Source organism: Diadema antillarum, unplaced genomic scaffold (genome assembly GCF_040938485.1).
Source record: "Diadema antillarum isolate AM-2024a unplaced genomic scaffold, OU_Dant_1.0 seq00002028_RagTag, whole genome shotgun sequence".
Classification (NCBI taxonomy): Eukaryota; Metazoa; Echinodermata; class Echinoidea; order Diadematoida; family Diadematidae; genus Diadema; species Diadema antillarum.
The window spans coordinates 147,367-168,469 of record NW_027272682.1 but is presented as its reverse complement, the minus strand read 5'-3'; the positions used below and the strand labels follow the sequence as shown (position 1 = coordinate 168,469).

Below are 21,103 nucleotides of genomic sequence, written 5' to 3'. Positions count from 1 at the left end.
TCTCATTTCTCTTCCACAGCAATGCATCTTCATCTGATATCTTGCAGAAATCACCTGAAACTAAACCAATGTAACCTTTAAGACACATAAATACTACCTGCTGTGTTTACACTTAAATTGAGACTACCTTCCACATCTACTTGGGAATAGGGAAACAGAAATTGTGTGCAAATCCACGTAAACTGAACGTGCATCCTACAACAAGTTGCGGGCCAGCTGAGATCTACTTCACGGATGCTTTGGAGCTAGCACTGCCTCTCCTCTGCAGAGAGTCCACGAGTTGGACGGATACCTTGGGCGTGTCTGTTCGTGCGTTGCCTGCCGAGCCCACCCTGTCCCCGGCATTGCCCGATCCGGGCCTGCCCCCCACCGTGGTGGCGGCAGCAGCCTGCTTTGGCTTGGCACCGGGCCCCGTGGGCGGGGTACGGGGTGGGGTGGATGGGGGCAGGGCAATGAGGCGGGGTCGAGCGGACAGGTTCACCTCGCCCCTGAAGGATTCCATGATGACGTTAAAGATGGTGTTCTCAAGGACGGACTCCAAGCTTGTAGCAAACTCTGGCAGTCTGTGATGGGATTTACAAGAGAAAGTCCAAGAAAAGTTCAAATGCATTGCACACATGGAAAAACTTATGAGAAATGAAATACACTGTATCAACATGCCAATAAAGTGACATGATAGTTTTTGTCATTCAGGTCTTAGACAGAATGCTGCAAAAAGCAAAGATCTTAAAGGGCTCGTATAGTTTTGGTTGACACCTGACTTCAGGATTTTAACATTTTTGGGTGAGATAATGAGAAACCTCTTGTGAAATATGAAAGAGCATGTAATTCCAAGAGGAATTCAATGTTTATTTGATGAAAATTGGTCATGAAATGGCTGAGATACCCAAAACAGAGCAATACTAATAAAATGTGTGACCCACATTTTATTACGATCGCTTTGTTTTACTTTGTTTTTGGATGTCTCAGCCATTCCAAAACTGATTTTCATCAAATAAACTTTGAATTCCTCTTAGGATGGCATGCTCTGTACCATTTCATAAGTGGTTTATTGGTATCTCTTAAAAAGATAAAAGCCAAATCCTCAGCTCCACTGATACTATACCATCCCTTTAAGGACCTCTAGACATGTTGTCTACCCATAATCATTTTATTGTAATGGCAAGCTACTACTATCATTAGATAAAATGGGTTTGCCTTCTCTGTGGATCATTACGGGCAGGAATAACGGCTCAGAGAGATAGAGAAAAAAGGAAAAATGCTTTGAAACAGGAAATAAGACACAAGCAGTGACAGATAAACATAGGTTCAGATAAATAAAGACACTGTAAAAAGAAACACAGACTATGGAAAGAAGCAAGGGACAAGAATAAAAATAATAATGAAATGGTCTACTTTATGCAGGGTAGCTTCTTCAGTGTTGTCCTGCTCTACCAGATGAAAGAGGACCCTGCCATTATCATCACCCTAGAATTGCCAGGTACCAAACTTAAAACCCAGGGTCGAGATGGACCTAATGGGTAAAAACATCTTGTCCACCGACATGGGCAAGTGACAGGATATGAAGTTGAGAACTATGATTGAAAGCTAAAGAGTTTTATCCACTATGCCACAGTGGTGGGAGGAATTCCGTACAGGGGAGGCGCCTTTACAAAATTAAAGAGGGGGAGCGCGCCTGGTGCACCCCCCTCTGGATCCGCCGCTGCACAGTGCTCCCCACAAAATATTTCAAGAGATGAAAAATGACAAATGAGATACAGAGACTGAGAACAAAAAACATAACAAACAGAAACGGTGAGATGGGGGTGAGAGAGAATAGAAGACAGACATACATACATACATACAAACAGACAGACATACAGACAAGCCAAAGTGACATCAGAGAGTACCAGAAGAGATGGCTTCAATAGTAAATTGACTTAGCGGGATTTCACACACAGGTATGTGAGATGTACGCAAAAAAATTGAACATGTTCAAATTCTTTTTGCGTACATCTCACATACATATTTGGCATCCCTCGGCGTACTGTTACGTATAGTTGTGTAGTCACTGCACGCAACACTACAAAACTCTATGTAAAGCCCGGTATGAAACCCCTTTTAGAAGAAAGCTGACCTCTTGAGGTTCTGTTCCTGCAGCCGCTCCCTCTCCTCCCGCAAGCTCTGCTGGTAGTCATACTCTGTGTGGCCTCCCGGAGATGACTGCAGCACAGATCTGCAGAGTTAAAGGGGAACATGGTGGGACACATCAACTAATGAGATGAAAACTTTTCTTTGCCATTTAAAAATCATAGCAATCACCTTGACAACTACGCCTGATTTGCGCTAGATTTAAGCTCTATCTTCACTATGTAATGCAGCAGTCATTCATTTTTTCTTTTGTCTTAACCCTAACTAGGCCGGGGGGGGGGGGCCTCCGAGGCCCCCCCCCTCGACGTTCCGCGCGATGTATCGCAATCGCAAAAAGCTATCGCCGCGATGTTTCATGACTTTTTTCTTTCAAGTCTCCCGCATCTTTTGACACCAAATTTGCGACGCCCGGGCACACGGTTCTGAAGTCACGCATAAATATGTACATGCATGTCAGACCAAAAATTGCTCAAAAACGTGAATTCCTGTACAATTTCAATGCAAACTGTGCTTACAGGCAAATTTCATAAAAGCATGATTATTTTGGTGTTTTATTGATTAAAATCAATGAATAACATATTTTCACGTTCGGAGCGATGTCGCGGACAAATTTCATTGAAAAAACAATGAAAAACATAAAGTCGAAAAAACAAGGAAATACATAAGAAATTAAAAAAAACAATAAAATACTTAAGAATTTTTTCTGATATCACAATCTTTTTAATTACATTTGCTAAGGACACTAAAAAGAATATCTACACAAAAAAATGTGCCTGTTTTGAGCTTTATTTTGTGATTTATACCAAATAGTCTGATTTCATGCATCATTATGCATAAATTAGCATAATTTAGCATAAATGATAATTTTTTGAAAAATTAACTTCAAAATATTTTAGATTACATCATAGGCAATGTGTGTGCCAATTTTCGTCGCGATCGCGTTATTGTGATTTATACCAAATAGTCTGATTTCATGCATCATTATGCATAAATTAGCATAATTTAGCATAAATGATAATTTTTTGAAAAATTAACTTCAAAACATTTTAGATTACATCATAGGCAATGTGTGTGCCAATTTTCGTCCCGATCGCGCGGTCGACGGCCGAGATCTGGAGGGGGGGCCTGGGAGGCCCCCCCCCCGGCTCTATCAACTACCTAAATAGCCCGGCCTAGTTAGGGTTAAGATTACTATCACAAGTGATTTAATTTTCATTTTATTTTCTAAGCTTCAACAAGCCACCTAGAAAACATTCACATGTAAAACGTTTCAATATAAAGAATAAAAAATTTGCTGTCATTGCTTTAATCTAATGTAACATCAAGGACATTAATGAAAAAGAAAATATATTGGTTGGATTCCCTTTTCAGTGTAAAAACTTTTTCATTTTTTTCTGGTTTTAGTTTGTGTAAAAAAAAAAGGAGATTCCAAATAAACATTGTTCCTTGCAAAAAAAAATAAAATTTCCACAACTTGTACAAATGATAGGGCATCATTAAAAAAAAAAGTATGCTCAAATACTTTCTTTACTCTTACAAGCCTTCTTGTTTTTCTGACTGAATATGAAATATCCATGGAAACAATGCATATTCCATTTCGCACAAACGTATGTGTTGCTTTGATCTAATACTACTTGTATCATGGAATTTGGTTTCTTTTTTCCTTTTGTATTTTTGGTATGTGCAAGTACCTTGATGGAATGAGAGCAACTTCGTCTCCAGCTTGGGCAGAGGGAGGCTGCTCAGGAGGCGAGTAAGCCCTGGTGCCCTCCGAGCCATGCTGTTCTGCCATTTCATCCTCTGCCAGCTCCCCCTCTGAATACTGAGCCTCAATCTGTACCGTCTTGGTGGGGCTACGAGAAGAAGTGACATCCTCCTAGTCAGAGATACAAAAAAGAACAAATGAAACCAGAGTTAGAAGAAATTACAATACCAAGGGACATAAAATGTAGAGCATACATGTATCAATGATGCTAATTAAACCAAATCTTTTCATTTGATTGTAAAGACGCTTATTTGCATGCAGAAGTCTGAATAATCAGATTTTATGGGAAGAAGAGGAACAGCAAGTATGTCATATTTTCTCAGTCAATTTCTGGAATTGGATATCAAGTACTAAGACTAAAGCAAAGTACAGTTCTGCTGTTCTAAACCACAGTATGTTTACCCATAATGACTGGATTGATTATGGTGATAGCAGGCTATCCCTGGAGCTAATGCACTATATTTATGGCCCTCTCAACTTTAACAGGTTATCTTACACTGAGCCACATACAAACTTTTATACTGAATAGCATGGCACCTAAATACACAACACAGTTTCTGGTGGGTGAAACAATCTGCACTTAGCCCTTGACAAATTTTCTCACCATATGTTTATGCTCTGCCTTTGACAAGTTTTTACTCATTGTGTGTCTACACTTTAACCTTGACAAATTCTTACGCCGTCTGTTTACGCTTTGCCCTCGGCACATCTTACTTCATGAGCATCTTCACTTTCACCTTAACAAATTCTTAAAGATCTGTTTACACTTTACCCTCGACGCATTCTAACTCCATCAGCATCTACGCTTTACCCAACTGACACATTCTAACGCCATCCGTTAACATTGTGCCCCCAGTGTCGTCTAGTTTACAATGAAGATCGCCCTCTCTCAAAGGACCCCATTATCCGTCATCGCTCACCTGCAGGGCTTGCGAGGGAGGGGGCGTGTCCATCTTGAGATCTTCCATTCTGGAGAGGGACTGCGGCCTGTCACCAAACTGAGTGAAGTAAGGGATGGGCTCCCTGGGAATGTCTCTCAGTGCCTCGTGGAAGTCATGGTCATCCAAAAGGGCCCTGCAGGATTATATGCCAGATAGAAAATAGAAAGTCACACATTAACAGGGTGGGGGAGAGAGAGGGGGTTCAAAAAGTATCATGCCACCATCTGTAAGAGAGGATGCAAACAATTCTGGCTCCTTCTGCGTGACTCTCTCCATTCAACACAGAAAAACCTCACCAATGTAAATTAAGCTTCTTCGAATCTTATCGTGGTACACACAAGAGAGGAGGAGCTTTTCTCATCTACGCATTTCAATCCTGCAAATGGCTTGTTACAGTTTTTATGCATCACAGTTCCTATAAAGATGATCATGTGAGCTAAGCATTTGCTTGCTTGCTCCATTCAATTCACCTATCTACTTTTTGTGACTGTTCTCAAATAATTCTATGAAATAGAGTACCATAAAACTGTTAGTATTTAGTTTATATTGGTGAAGATCTAGAGTGGTCAAGAGTTATATAGGTGTGAGCACTGATTTGGTAACTGAAAGCAATGCATTTATGAATTTATTTCATTATGAGATCACATCTACAAGGCTACAAAACAACAAAATGAAGAAGCTTCTCAGTCACAGCCTTCTGTGGATTCTTGTGAAAAAGTTTGATGTGGCATAAAAAATGCGACAGACATAAAAATCATCTCACTCTCCCTACTATCTATTCCTTTCTTTCTCTTACGCACACACATACATTTTTTTTTTTATAACAGTTTGCTCACAGAAACACACTTTTCATTTCTATACATCTTACTAAGACTTCATTTCATCTGTCATTTCCTTCAAAGTTATAAGAGGAATAAACACATGCACACACACACACACACACACTCATATATACATTCACACCAACTCAGGCAAAAAAAAAATAAAATCTTGTTGACATGGCAACCATACCTGACAATGGTGCTCATGACTCCGCCCACTGTGGTGGTCTCCTCCTCACTACAGTCGATGGGCATCATGGTGTCATCCAGCTTGGGTCGGCTGGTCTTGCTGCTCGTCTTTACTCGTTCACTCATGTTCCTGAGGACAGAAAGCAAGTCAGATTTTTCTTTCTTGTTTGTTTAAATTCCCTCTCGCTGCATAGAGCAAAGAGACTGTATATGACTGAACATTTGCTGTCAGGATTATGAACTATCATATCCACAAAAATGGCAGCAGCACAAGGTTTGCTGGATCATAAAAGCAATTTATTTTTGCTTGAAGTTACCAGTATAGGGGTCTTTCTGGAATCTAGTTATTAAAATTTGGATCTCTGTGCAGTTTCCTTCCCCAACCCTGACTTCAACATGGAATTTGTTTCAAAGTGAATCTCAAAAGGGCACCGTACCTGTCGATGAAAAACTTTTGGACCTCGTTGGGGAAGTTGCTCTGGAACTCTGCGATGGTGTGGGTGCGGCCCGTGACGCCAAGGTGCATGATGAAGGGGTCAGGCTTGACAGGCTTTGGCCACAGCTGGCTACCATCGTCGGCCGTGTGCTCACGCCGGTACTGCTCGTCGACCTCCTTCTCGTTCTTGACGTGCTTGATGGGTGGCAGGGTCTGGTAACGCTTGAACTCCTCGCTAGGAGGGGGCGAGTCCCGCGCCAGAGTGCGCTCCCGCTTGCTGCGCCCCTTGCCGGACCCAGTTCCACCATCCTGCAAGGTGTGGGCAAACACAGTAGACTACAGTTACTGAGAGTATGCCTACTGCCCTTCAGAGTGAAGGAGGGGGGGGGGGAGGGGGAAGGGGTGGTAACTTTTGCATATCCAGGGTTCCCAGCATTTCAAGAAAACAAAATTCCCTGATTTCTCCCTGATTTTTCCCTGATGAAGTATCAAATTTCCATGATAACTATTTTAACTCATTTCCGGTTTCACATCCAATTTTCATCCAGTTTCATCTAATGGATGTTGTTTTGATACGCAACAAAGTATACCAGAGTCTTACTGACTACTTTCAATTTTGGGGCCATTCAAAATTCCCTGACTCTTCCCTGATTAGAGGCATTTTTATCAAATTCCCTGACTTTTCCCTGACTGGAAAAAAGTAAAATAATTTCCCTGATTTCCCTGATGGGCTGGGAACCCTGATATCAACTGTATACAATTGTTGCTATACCACTTTGCTCTGAATTGCATACTTCTCAGTGTTCGATATCAAGGAATAACCAGAACTGGATGTTTCTTTGATTAAATCTTTAAGAGTGACGATATTTGTTTGTGCTAGTCTCCATGATGGTTTGCGTGCATGAAAATACAGTACTATACAGCAAGTAATGTTTGCGGCTTGACATTTTTGCGAAATGGAGCAGATGGCCTTTTTGTGGCATGGCCTTTTTGTGGCATGACATTTTCGCAAATTGCCACTGGCATTCAAATGCATAGAATGTAAATTAGAACATTAGTGCGCATTTTAATTTTGCAAAGCTTGGTTCTTGTGAAATTCACACAATTAAAGTGCATGAGAAAATTTCTGATTTTACAGTATTACCACGCAGGACAAGCTTGAATCAACTCATGGCTCCTAGACTCTCGTGGTTGTGCAGCCAGACATAAAATATTCTCTGAAATTTTGCATACTGTCTGTGCATGCTGCATTTAACTCTTCATGTGCCATGGAGGAAACCCCCTGTGTGCCACATTATTCTGAGACACTAACGTGGTCATGCTTTGAGAAAACATTCTGTTTTCAAGTCTATGTAACTTCTTTAGATTTCTGTTGAGCTGGACAAATAGTGAGTACAGTTGTAGAGAAAATGCCAACTTTCCTGCGATGTATCATTGTATGACAAATCTATGATTGTTTTTCTTTCGCATGACCTGTAGCTACATTACTGAAAAAAAGGATTGACTTTTGCACACAAAACAGAGACAGGAACCTACAATTTACACGCAAACCCAGTAGGAAACACCTCTTGATATAGTCAATCACCACATAAAATGCAAGCTACATGTATATGTGAGCTATATGTGAGAGGAACGGAAGCGCAAGAAACGCTTTCATTGTACCGCGGCATTTGGCGATTTGTCGATCGGATTGGGCGGGTTTGTGCGTTTGAGCAGAATATGCGAGGTTGGCATGCCGTCAACTGAGTCGAACATGCGAACGTGGCACATAAAACTTGAATCATTCTACAGTTGTTGCTGTTGTTATTATTTGAATGTATATAAAACACAACAGGACCACGAATTACACAAACCATAACGTGGAAGCAAAGAGAGCCCTCTACTGTCTATGAAATGTCATGACGCTCTACAATTAACAAAGGGTTATGACTTACTAGGGCTCCATTTTACAGAAAGTTGCTGCAGTAGGCAGCAACTCTTGCTGTAATGGCAAGTGTCAAGGTAACTACAAGAATCCAGTTTCCTGACTGGCTGCTGCAACATGATGTTGCTATTCTACCACTGCTACCCTAACATCATTCATGAAATCAGACCTAGGGGATCTAATGGCTAAAAGCACAGTATGAGCTTCCATAACAACGCTATTAAGATATGTGAGTTTGGTCTCCTCTGGAACTGCTCAATAACAACATTATACACACACACACACACACACACACACACACACACACACACACACACAAAAGAAAACCAACTTTTGAATAAATTTTGCTTTAAATGATTTTTTCCAGCATTTTAACTGCTCCCTAAACGGCACAAATACACGGACACACCCAAACACATAATTATGTACATGCACACGCACATATTCGTGCCAATGTGTATGCAGTGTAAAATCTACTCATGTGAAAAGTGTACCACTGGAGGGAAACCCATCACATCTAGCCGTGGCTGCAGTCGGAAATTTGTCTCCAAGACTCCAAGTTTCACTTACTTCCTTGTTGGAGTCATCGCTGAACTCAGTGATGGTGAACTCGTACTTTTGGCGTTCTCTCTCCGCCTCCCACTCAGTCAGTTCCTTCTTGTACTCGGCCATAACGGTTTCGTCTGTGACCTGCATAAGAACACGCAATCATACGGAATAACAGGGCTTTACATGAAATAGTGAAATGATTTGGGTCTCTGGGATGATGTTTATTTGTAACCATGTATGCATCGTATATCTGTAGGACTTTAACTGATGACAGAAAGTGTACGAATCATTGAGAGTCTTTCTTGTGAATGCTCATGATCATACAGTGTTATCATTATTAGGTAGCCCCTGTTTTCCAGTTATTAGTGAATGTGAAGTATCAGAAGGCATAAGATGTTGATGAAATCTGGAATGATTCTTTTTTTTTTATATATATATAAAAATCTGACATCCTGACAGAGTTAATCTGAGAAGTCTTTCTCACTTGTTGTTTGGTTTGTGTTTTTGATTTTTGTAGCTGAGAACGAGAAAAATATTGGACATGAGAAAGTTGAGATCAAACCTTTGCTTGTATTAATAAGTCATAATCATAGTATAACTCGGGGGAAGTTCTTACATATCAACATCAAGGAGGGCCTGAGTCTTACTTTCAATTGGTTAAAAAAATAGTATAATAATAACAAAATGAATAAATAAATAGATTAAAAATCCTACCTCACATACAACATCCAGGTCATAAAAGGAAGGCTCTCCAGCGGCGGTGAAGACCACCTTACACATACAGCCCTGTCCAGGGTGAAGTGTGCCCTGTGAGGGCACTATGTCCAGTACCTGAAGGAGGAGGAAGGAGGAAAAACGTCAATTCTGTCTTCTTCTTCTTTTTTTTGCCAGTTAAACATGAAACTTTCACCACTTTCTCTCAACTCTGCACTCCTCTGTACCCATGTCAGATCCACAAATGTTTCACCATCTTAAATGAACTTTCTTTTCTTCCCTTTTTTCAAAAAATGAATAAAATCTTGTTGGTGATTCCTGTATCTTACGTCATGAATATCACTGTTCTAAATGAAACATGGTGAGAGAAATGGACAATCACATCATTGCTTATGTAAAAATTACCCATCACAAAGTTAGATGAACTAAAGCTGCACTAATGACATAAATAAGGATAGCTGGAGAATACACTGCATTATAACACAATTTGCTTTCTCATCTGTCAGCAGAGAGATACTGTAAAAGTGGTTTCTTTCGCGTACAGATACTTTCGCGGTTTCCATCGGTGCCGACTTTTTCGCGAGCGTTTAAATTCATGGTCGGAAAAATCTGTGAATTCACGGTCAGCAAACACTGCTTTATTTTGTACATGAAAACCCAAACTATAATCCAATTATTCTTTTATTTATTAAATAGAAATTAAAATCAAAGGCAGGCTTACCTGAAATCCCATCTCTCGAGTACTTTATAACATGCCTGTACTTACATTGCGCGGTATCGCAGTGTGTGTGTTGACCATCAATACACTCAATGCGCGGAATCTTTGTGTGTGCATGTGCGCAATAGCGTTGTAACAAGCGGCGAGTTCAAAACATTTTCGCGTGATGTTAAATTTGCGGTTCAACCTCAAAGCGCGAAAATAAAACCACCACGAAAGAAACCACTTCTACAGTACGTCAATGAAGGGTAATTTGCCATAGCAATAACAAAACAACTCAAGGCAAGAATAATTCATTTGAGAAACACAATACTGTACTTTCTCTAGCTACTTGAATGACTGTATGATTTCAAAGCAAGAGGACAAATTATTTGTGGATTCATCTTGTGAATCAGCTGAAAAACCTGTAATGTCGCTACATTCAGTTTGAAGGCTACCATACCATACCATATGACCTTATGCAACTATGTGTGAGAACAAACACAGGCATCACATTAATAAAGTGACAGGCGAGTTTACACCATGGAGTGGTCTTCATTTATGGTGTCCAGACTTTACAAAATCCTTGCGAGTCCCACCCACCTGCGTGTCGTCCTCGGTGGTGACATACCACTCGAAGGAGACCGTGTGACTCGAGGAGCGGTTGGTGAGGTAGATGGCCTTGCGCTGCTGGCTGAAGAGGGGAAGGTTGCCAAAGGCCACCCCGCTCCTCGCTGGCGTAGATCAGCTGCTCCCTCAGGGGGATGCTCTGGACGGAGGGCACGCCCGCCAGCTCGGTGCCGTCTGTCACCGGCATCGTGTCGCCCATGGTGCGCTTGTCGTAGCCGACCCCTGTAAATGTGATCAGGGCCGTGTCGCCACCGATGATGTGGATGGGAACATCAACCTAGGGCGGAAAAATTGATTTAGATACCAGTCAAGCTAAAATGTCTTACCACACGCGATCATACCAGAGCACGAAATGTGGTGCACTTTAGCACTTGTCTTTACTAAGACAGAATTCAACTACTTCACTTAAGTTGCAGGCAAGCTCAGAATTGGGTCTGTTGAGTGGCACTCTACAAGTCTTTGACTTACTAAGCATCATCATTAGGTAATTCAGACAATACAATACACTATAAGAAACACGTTGAAATACACATGTATGAAATATACTGACATGCCATTTCCTTTGGTTGTACATCCTACCAGAGATTGGAATGCTGTGCTCTCACACTCAATCTTGTGTACTTATACCTTTCATTGTCTAATTTTCAAACAAGTGTGGAGCCATTTTCAATGCGGTTTATCTCATTATCACACCCTGTGAACCTAAGAATCATGACATCTATAGCTGTAGGCAATCCGCACTTTATAGCACGCTCTATGTTGGCCAACATTTTTGTGTCAATACATACATAGGCAAGCACTGTGCACACCAAAATTTGCAAGAACTTATTGGCTCTGCTATTTGGGGAGATCTGTAATCATTCTGCAACTCTTACCATGTAAGTCTTTGCCTCAAGAGGGGAGAAGATCCACTCAATGTTGGCCGTCTTTCCCCGATGGAATAACTCCCTTGGGATTAAGGCACTCAAAGATCTTGTGGTTGAAGTTTTCCTGTGGAAGGAACATGGGCAGAGACACAGTTGAAGCACATCGAGATTATACACACATGTTAATTATGTGTCAAAGCACTAAACTACACCACATTTACCTTTGAATTCAACAACCTCTAAGCCAGAACACAAGCAATTCTGTGAATAATGTAAACTCTGCAAAAATAAGGACTGCTTCCAAGAAGTAACTAAGAAACTCCCACCACAGGTTGAGACATTTGGTTGAGCACAAAAGGTACGAAGATGGCTGAAGATGGATCATCCTTTCATTTTATACCTTGTCATTGACTACAATCTGGGACATGCTGCCCGACAAATTAAATGAAAAAAATAAAAAATGTTGATTGGGCCTTCTGTACATCAAGACCAATGTGTGGATCTTCTGTGTAGATTTACACTAAGAATCAAGCTGAATTACGATTTGGTTTACATGGCCGCCGAGAAGCACTGAATGCTTACAAGCAAGCAACAATGTGACTGACAGCTTCCTACGTCCCTTCCGAAGAACTAGGCAATGAGGACATAGTGCCATGTCTAATGCAGGGGTCAACATGGGCTCGGGGCCACTAAAAATTGATATCGGGCCACCATATTTCCAAACAGTTTATCTTTTTGGTGGCCTGATCGGGCAACCAATATTCAAAATGGATTTTATGCTTCCATTTACTTCTAGCAAATACATTTTTTTTTTTTTTTTGGGGGGGGGGGGGCACCATAATTTCACATCTATAGAATTTATTGTGGCCCAAATGGGCCATCAGAGAAGAAAGTTAGCATCAGGCCCTGCTTAAGAGCACAAAAGCTGCAGCCAAGAAACTTAGACCAAGGACCTTGCAGTCATATCAACTAAGCCACAGTCGCTCCTTAACAAGAGCGTAGTTCCACCATACCTCCTGGATCAGTTCCAGGGCTGTCAGGTCCAGCTGGTACATGACCTCCATGCTGCCGCCGTTGTAGAGTTCGTAGACCTGCTTGGGGTTGATGACGCCCCCTATGGGCACGGGGGAGAACATGTGCTTGTTGCTGGGGAAGTGGACGTAGCGGCGCGACTCGTTCACCGTCACTCCCGTGAAGTTGAGCTGGCAGAATGAAGAAAGAGGTAAGCAATGCAGTGTTCATTGTGTATGCGACAAACAAAAAACTTTGTACATTTGACAAACAGTCACAGACTCACAACTCACAAGTCAGAAGAATGCAGTGTTAAATTCTTCATGATAAATATGGGAATGTCCTGGAGTCAGATGAGGTTTTTTTTTTTTTTTAATATATACACGACTCCATTTTCTTCTGCTTACAGGTAATATGGAAAACTATCATTTTCAGCTGTGCACAATTACCAATTCAGAGGAAAATTTGAGGGGGAGAATATCAGGAGAGATGAATTTGCCAGTTTTAGGTTTAGAAAGGATGGACATCATGATTTTTGTTGCATAATAAAGTAAACATTGTTTCTAGGTAGTGCCAAAGCCAATCACAACAGATATTGCATACTGGTACAACTGCATCTTTAATGGAGAGTAATTCTTCTCCAAATCTGCAACTTAGGATGGAGTCATTAGTCAAGTAACTTTGAAATTTCTCAAATGGCATCAGTCGAAACATGTTCACATTAAAAGCAAAAGATTATTAAGCAGAGGGGCGTAGTTATGGTATGATTTTTTTTAAACTTGTCTCCCTCGGTACAAATGAAATTTGTAAGATCGCAACTGCTGATCTACATTTTTAACAAACACGTTGGTCTAAATGACATTAGCTTCATTACTAATTTCAAACTGAGAATTGGGGTTATTGGCCCTACACTGCCACGCCCAGGTTAGGGTGTCTTACCAGGACCTCTCTGCCCCTCATGATCTTGAAGAGGACGGGGAGGCGGTCGGTGCCGGCAAAGTCATGGGCGTAGGTCAGAGTGACCGTCTGACACTGACCGGGTGCCAGGTTGCCCTTGTTGGGCTCCACTGTGAACAGCTTATTGTCCATGATGCGCATCTAAGAGCCAAAACAGGCAAAACAAGAATAAAACACGTCTATCATACTACAGCTCTGTTAGCAAACAATTAATAATAATTCTTAAAAAAATACTCGCATATCACACAATTTTCCAGTGAAAGTATAGGTATATATCTTTTTAATATTTAAAGTAATCTTTGTAAAACAATTATACAATACCAAGAACATGAATAAACTAGATGCATTATTTACTGAGTGGGCACTAATTATTACATTTTTCTACTCCCTCAAGGGACTATTCATACAAAGATATCAAGACTGACAGAAACACATGTAGTAGTCAATATCATGAAGAGATTATCACACCCAGGTGTGACTTATCCACTCTTTACAAGGCCAACATTTTTGTTTGTGCAATGACTGTCTTTTTCCACATCAAAAGACTCCATATAGGTACCATAGCTTGTCTACTAAATGCCTATTGACATTTCCATTTGACAGACAACCTAAATTTACATCTGGACATGAACAAAGTGATGATCATAATGATCATCATAATCTAGAAAGTAATAACAGTAATAATGACATTGATACAGATTTGGTGTTACAGCTCTTCCATGGTATATAAGTCTTAAACTCAACAGCTCCAAACTGCACAAAGAAACAGCATTAAAACAGTCACTGAAATCAGCCATCTGTAGTGAGTAAGTATTACAATGTATATTACATCAAAGTGATGGCAAATATTATGATGTGATAAGATCCTGGAGTATGCTATTAGTGATTTTATAAACGTAAACGAGGTTGTTCACATCACATAAGATGCAACATGTGGGACTGCCTTGTTCCTAGAATTGGAGTGTGGCAGCTGTGTGTCTCCACCTACCTCGTGCAGCTCATCATTGTCAAACTCTCCAGTCTCAGCCCAGTACTCCATCTCAAGCTGCAGGTCAGTGGGAAACAGGAATGCCCTGGGATGGAAAGAAGGAAGGAAAGAATAAATGAACAAATAAACCAACCAATCAATGATGAATGAAAGAAAGAATAAAATATCAGGAAGGAGGACACAGTGACAATTGGAACAGCAATCTTGATACATAACAAACTTGGCCATGAAGAGACACCAGCAAAGTCCCAAGCATTGAACTGAAGTAACTCAATTTTCCATACAACATATGAACAAAACTTTGTGACAACAAAGAACAAAATTCCCTAGCAGAGCACAAAGATATTTGTCATCATGAGATCAGTTAATAATGGATATAAAGACAAACAGATGGGAAAACAAGCATGGGCACACACTAACTTTCTTTGAGTGAACATCATTACAGAGTTTAAACATCTTGGACAGAGGTGAATAATTTTTCATCTTTCTTGAATTCAACCTATCAAAAAGATCGAGGGCTGAAGTAATGTAATTTGAGACCGTACGGTATTGAAAGTGTATTTCAAATAGGGCACTTCACTATATTTCAATCACCCGGCAATACATCTGCACATTGGTTAATTTATTTGTCTCATAGATGACAATATGATGGAACTAGTAATCACAGTAATGTTTGGGCTATATCTCAGGGGCACATCAAAATATATTACTACTCTGAGACAGACATTGTTGTAAGGTACAGCAATGACAAACTATAACTCAAACAAAAATATATAAATGGATTAAGTTGATCATGCATCAGGGAATACAGATACCAGTAATTACAGGTACAGAAAGTGCAAATGGCAGCCGTACCAAGCATAGCTTGAAGGAATGGCCAGCCTTATGACAAACAACAAGAAGGGTTAGAGGTAACTTACCACTCAGCGTCCACAGTGCCCGTATTCTCCAGCATGAGGTGCACCAGGCACTCCTCAGCGCCGACCGGCGAGGCGCTGAAGTTGAAGTCCAGGATGGCACGGGTGAGCACCACCGCCTTGCGTCGCATATTGTGCCTGGTAATGCGGGAGAAGATGAGCTCCTCTTGGCACGGGTCAGAGTCCAGGCAACTGTTCAAGCTGGTGGGAAGGGACAGGCAGTGGACAAATGTGAAACAGATCTTTATATTACATGTGTCCCGTGACAGGAGGAAAAGCACAATGACCATCAACACTTGTGATTTGCAGAATTAGTGCCTGGACATATATAGGTCATTTCATAGGACATTTCATATCAGAAGATATGATCTGAAACGATTAACCAGACAAATCAAATTGAAACTATTTTGATAGCTCTGCAGTTTGATGTATGCACATCTGACACATATATCAACATAAGATATATCATGATCAATTTTTATTTTTCGCTGTCTGAAAACAAAACAGGACTGCTTAGATGATTTTCATTTATCACTACAAGACATATTCTGATGAATGCATTGTATTTTGCTGCATATATACTTGTGGGTACATTATCATCCTACTGATTCTCAACATATGAAAACAATTTTCTGTGACGTGAGTCATATAGCATATCAAAGCAAGCTAAAAAAAGAGAGATCTCAATCAATAAAATTAGGTGAACAATCACAAAACACTATCAACAGGTCCTTCACTTATTTCATATATTATAGTTTAATGAGATGCAATTTGATATTTGCACTCAATTGCAGATTTACCGGTAATGGTAATGGTGGGGTTAAGGTAATGGTAGTGAATGCTTACCTGTCAAGGGAGAAGAGACTCCAGAGTCTGGCTTTACTGATGCCTGCAGCGCTGCCATAGCAACGGGCATCGGTGATCTGGAGTGTGGGATAGACACCGACGGCAGTCACTTCGCACAGGGCGTGACTGTCCTCACTGATAGGCACGAGGGAGCCCTCCTCCTCACTCAGCGTCTTCTGACTCTTGTTGGATGCTACCTCAGAGGCTCCACCGCCCTCCTGGGGGCCACGCCCCTCCTCCTGCTTCCCCTCCTCCTCCTCCTCCTCCTCTTCCTTCTTCCTTCTCATCTCAAGGTCTGGGATGGACGGGGTCAGGAGCCGGTAGCTGATGGTGAACGTGTAGCCGAGGCGACGCTCTGGTCGCACTGTGGTGCGGATGACCCGTCGGGAACGTGCTGGCAGGATGTCACGAGTTCTATCCAGCGTCAGCGCTGAAAGACAAAGTTAATGGCTCATTTTATTTAAGTGTTTGATTGCATGTTGATGATGCTTAGTGGTCTCAGGAGATCTACAAAACACTATTGTATAAACAGGGACACAAATCAAATGCCAAGGCTTGAATTAAGGGATCTGCCGGATAACCAGCATTTCTGTTCAGATTCTATGAAACCCATTTTAATTCATTTTATCTAAAGATTATCTCATCATGAAACTCATTGCCAAGTTGGCTTTATATCATTACAATGGTAGAATTCACTGGGTACTTCACGGTTATAAAATTGACCAATCTGGCATCTTACACACTCAGTGACACAAGCAAAATTCGGCAAGACTGCACTATATTGAGAAGCTAACCCATTACTAAGACATACCTAAGATGATAGCAATCATGGAAATATCTCAACTTAGGCACACTTGAAGTGCAAAATTGCCAAGGGAACAAAGCATGTTTGTCTGGCAAGTGTCCTGGGTTTCAAAATGAATTTACAAGAGCAAATCAACAGTGGACGCAGCTAAATACAGTGAATGCATTTCTACTCAGAGTCAGACAAGTGCAACATTAACCCATGATTTTTATCACTTTATACATTTTTATTGATTTTTATCCCATGATTAAAAAAAATAAAACATACAAACCTGTTGAGGACGGACTGATTTTGCTACAACACGCATTTCTCGTAGACACCTGCCCGAGTATACTTGGGACTTGTCCTCAACGGGCTAATGAACAATTGAGTTATTAGGCCTCTCCCAGGAAGCAAAATTGACACCAGTCTTGTCCAAGGACACTGGTGTCCTGACCAGGGCTTGAACCCATGACCTATCTATTACAAGTCAAAAGGTTCAAACCACATGACCACGTCATCACCTCCACACTTACCGATCTCATCCGTCCGGGATGCCTCTTCTGCGTAGCTGCCCTCCAGCGTCTGCTCGACGTCCAGCTCGTAGTGCAGACTGCAGTTGCTGCAGTTGTGGAGTACCACCTCCCGGGTGATGGCCGTGTTGACGATCACGTCAGACAGATCGAGGACGGCATTCTCACACTGGAAGGAGAGCAAAGAAATAAAGATGGGGAATTCCCAGATTAAAATGTATCTACTTGAATGTGTGTCATGCAATGAATACCAACCATTACTTTTAAAAGTTTTGAATTTGCCTTCCAATATGCATAGTGAAAGGTTTTTCATGTTTGTTTTTTTTCATTCAATTTTTCTTTTCTTTTTTTTCAATGAAGCACGATTGAATCGAAATGAATTGAATTGAAGTGAGCAAAGTTTGATTATCTCAAATAGAACAAAAAAAAAAAGTATTATGTTTTAATACCAATAACGATAAAGAAATTGTGTAGTCTACAATAACAAGAAACGTATTGACAGGCATGTGTCTCACATTTTGAATTCATTTTGTCATCTCCCCAAATGTTTGAAGCTCTATTTACACTCCCTTTTGTTTCATTTTGAGAAGAGTATACCACCTACCTTTTCTTTGCTTTTACAGTAAAGGGGAGAGGGGGAGAGCGGTATGACTGGCAGTGTGTTGAAGTCAGCATGAAATATTAATTCGTTGTACAGAGGATATACCTGGCTCAGATAAATGGAGAGAAAACAATGCTGATGTTTACTTCCCCAATGCCCAACAATCAGTCTTTCAAGTTTCTGAGAATACATTTTCAATTTTGCTGCAGATTTGGTATGTAAAAATTTCATCAGCAGATGGCCTTTAAGAATCAGCACTTGGTATGGCTTTTGTCGCCCTATCTCCCACAACTCGTCAATGACAATCCTTTACGCACATGTTCCAACTTAATTCACAATAATGATTCCTGGGCCCTGTTTTATGAAGAGTTAAAATCAATTATATAGTTGATATCAACTGTAAGTCTATGGCAGCCTGTGTGGTCAGGATATTTAAAATCGATTTTTTTTTTTTTTTTTTCATAAAACGGGGCCCTGATCCTCAACAAAGATTCTTACCTTAATCCTTCCCATGGATCCTTCTCCTATGACTCTCAGCAGGAAAGTCTTTCTTCTACTGAGGTCCCTGCAGAAAAGATATATTGGATGCATTAGTGCCCTTGTAACACTAAAAGACTGACATAAGCATTACAGTAACATAAACACAACTGGAATTGCTACTGTTGAGATTCAAAACTAACTTCAGAACAAATATCAACACGGTTATATGTGCCTATACATCAACGCGGTTGTGTGTGCTCATATGAAATCATTATGTATGTGTGTGTGCTCAAATGAAATAATTAAATTGGTATTACGTTGGAGGCAAGTAAGGGTGACAAAAAGTTACAGGACATGGACAAGATACCTCTTAAGCTTCTTCCTAGGGAAGCAGAAAAGGTTCAAGACTAATGGGGAAGGAGATGGGTGAGTGGGGAAGTGGGGGCAGCAAACATGAAGTACTTACCCAATGTGCCTCATGTCTTCAACATACATGGACGGCTTGATGACATATTTGATCTCTTCACTTGGCGTGAATGTCCATATGTGGGACTGGGGGAAGAACAGAGCAATGTTTTGAATGTTACAAAACAACATCGTCTGTTGAGAATGATAAGGGCGTTAAGTTGCCACAAAACCCATAGTGTTCAAGACCACTTAACGCCCTTCTCATTCTCAACAGACGACATATAATCATGATTTACAGACTTCTGCATATTGTACATTAAATGAAAAAGGTGGATTCTTGTGGCAACATGCCAATAGAAGAAATTATTAACAAGAATAAACACACTTATAAAGAACAAGAGCATCCAATACACATAACTTTTTAAAAAACATGGTTATAGCAAGAATGCTTCACAAATATTCTGGTGAGTGCAGTCAGAACAAGTTTCTAAAATAACACTCCAACCAAAGAAAATGTAAACTATTTATCATCAAATCCAGTGAATACAGCCTTGCTCTGCTCAAAAGTAACCTGCAAATGCCATGTCATGAAATTTACTATTCAGGTAGAACTTAGACACTACGAAAGAATCAAGAATGATAAAGCATCATTCTTTTAATACATCTTTTATTTGTATAATCACTTTAAAAGTGGAGTCGCTGTAGAACTGTTCACATCAGTACACTCATGATGTATCACATTTTCAAAGCTTAACAAAAAGTGTTTATGGCCACAAACCATTCAATCTCCACCTAATTCATTTCCTCTTTAACATTATAAAAATTTGTTCAAGGTTTACCTGTGTCTCGTTCGGCAGGATGATACCAGACGTTGGGTAGACTGAGAGCAGCGCCCTCTGGTGGTGAGGCACCTTCCACTGGTATTTGAGTGTGATGCGGGATGTGTTCTTCACCTTGTAGGATCGCCGTGACGAGGTGCCAATGCAGGTGGACTTGAAGTAGAGCACACCCTGGGGGAAAGGTAACGCAAAGTTTGTAAGACACAGCTGCTCATTTTGGGTCTTTTGATGACCCAAGTACTCTGATGTTACAAGGCAATCATGGAACTTGATGATTCATTACTACTTCATAAACACATAGGGTGTGTTTGAGCGCTCTAAAGCGAACTGAACCAAAGCATACCATACGGAACTGTGCCAGATTTGGAGCATTCAAGCGCTCTGTTGAGAAAGCGTACCTCATGAGTTATTTTTAGAGGGGGTCACGCATCTTGAAGCAAGAGGGTCATTCACCTGGTGTGCTTAAACTACCTACAGATGTCCTGAACAAAGAGAATTAGCTCTTGGTATTATGACGTATGTGCATGTTACGCACATTCTCACATGCAAACTTTTGGTACCCTATTGGAGCACATTGCGAAGTGGTCCACATTTGGCTCGGTTTAGCTCGGTACGGTACTCTTTAAGAGCATTCGAGCGCTCCTCTGGCGCGAGTACAGTACAGTACACTTCACTTTAGGAGAGCACCCGAATGCACCCATGGAGTCAAAATTAAGGACAAATCCAGCATCCTTAGGGTGTAGATGTTACCTCTGTATCCAGGAGGACCTTTGGCTGTTCAGATGACCCAAGAGCTTCAATGGCCTGGATGTGTTTGTCCGAGTCATTGAGGCGGCACAGGAAGCGGTGCCTGAGAGACTTGTCCTTGACCGTTGGGGTGACCCTGAAGACAAAGAGCTGGTGCTTGTCCCGCAGGAGGCCGGAGCACGGCTTGACCTTGAAGGTTCTGTGTGGGATAGAAGCCCATGATACAAATCATTTTTATCACTTCAGTTTGATATGGTCATACTCATTGTCCTTGAAAATCTTATCAGGAAACTTGTGCACTGCAGCCATTAACTTCTACAAGATAGAACG

General features: G+C 41.0%; 1 protein-coding gene across 1 annotated transcript in view; it reads right to left on the bottom strand.

Moving 5' to 3' along the window:
* Window positions 1–223: 223 nt before the first annotated feature.
* The window catches only part of LOC139713667 (cilia- and flagella-associated protein 65-like), a 33,848-nt gene continuing 12,968 nt past the window's right edge, over window positions 224–21,103 (bottom strand). Inside the window, 22 exon segments of the mRNA XM_071625368.1 lie at window positions 224–563; window positions 2,117–2,215; window positions 3,822–4,006; window positions 4,816–4,969; window positions 5,848–5,976; window positions 6,284–6,591; window positions 8,777–8,896; window positions 9,470–9,586; window positions 10,770–10,889; window positions 10,891–11,073; window positions 11,672–11,728; window positions 11,730–11,786; window positions 12,676–12,864; window positions 13,613–13,771; window positions 14,619–14,703; window positions 15,539–15,736; window positions 16,382–16,811; window positions 17,702–17,867; window positions 18,798–18,864; window positions 19,246–19,331; window positions 20,027–20,197; window positions 20,777–20,972. Coding sequence (XP_071481469.1) covers window positions 224–563; window positions 2,117–2,215; window positions 3,822–4,006; window positions 4,816–4,969; window positions 5,848–5,976; window positions 6,284–6,591; window positions 8,777–8,896; window positions 9,470–9,586; window positions 10,770–10,889; window positions 10,891–11,073; window positions 11,672–11,728; window positions 11,730–11,786; window positions 12,676–12,864; window positions 13,613–13,771; window positions 14,619–14,703; window positions 15,539–15,736; window positions 16,382–16,811; window positions 17,702–17,867; window positions 18,798–18,864; window positions 19,246–19,331; window positions 20,027–20,197; window positions 20,777–20,972 — 3,616 coding nt within the window.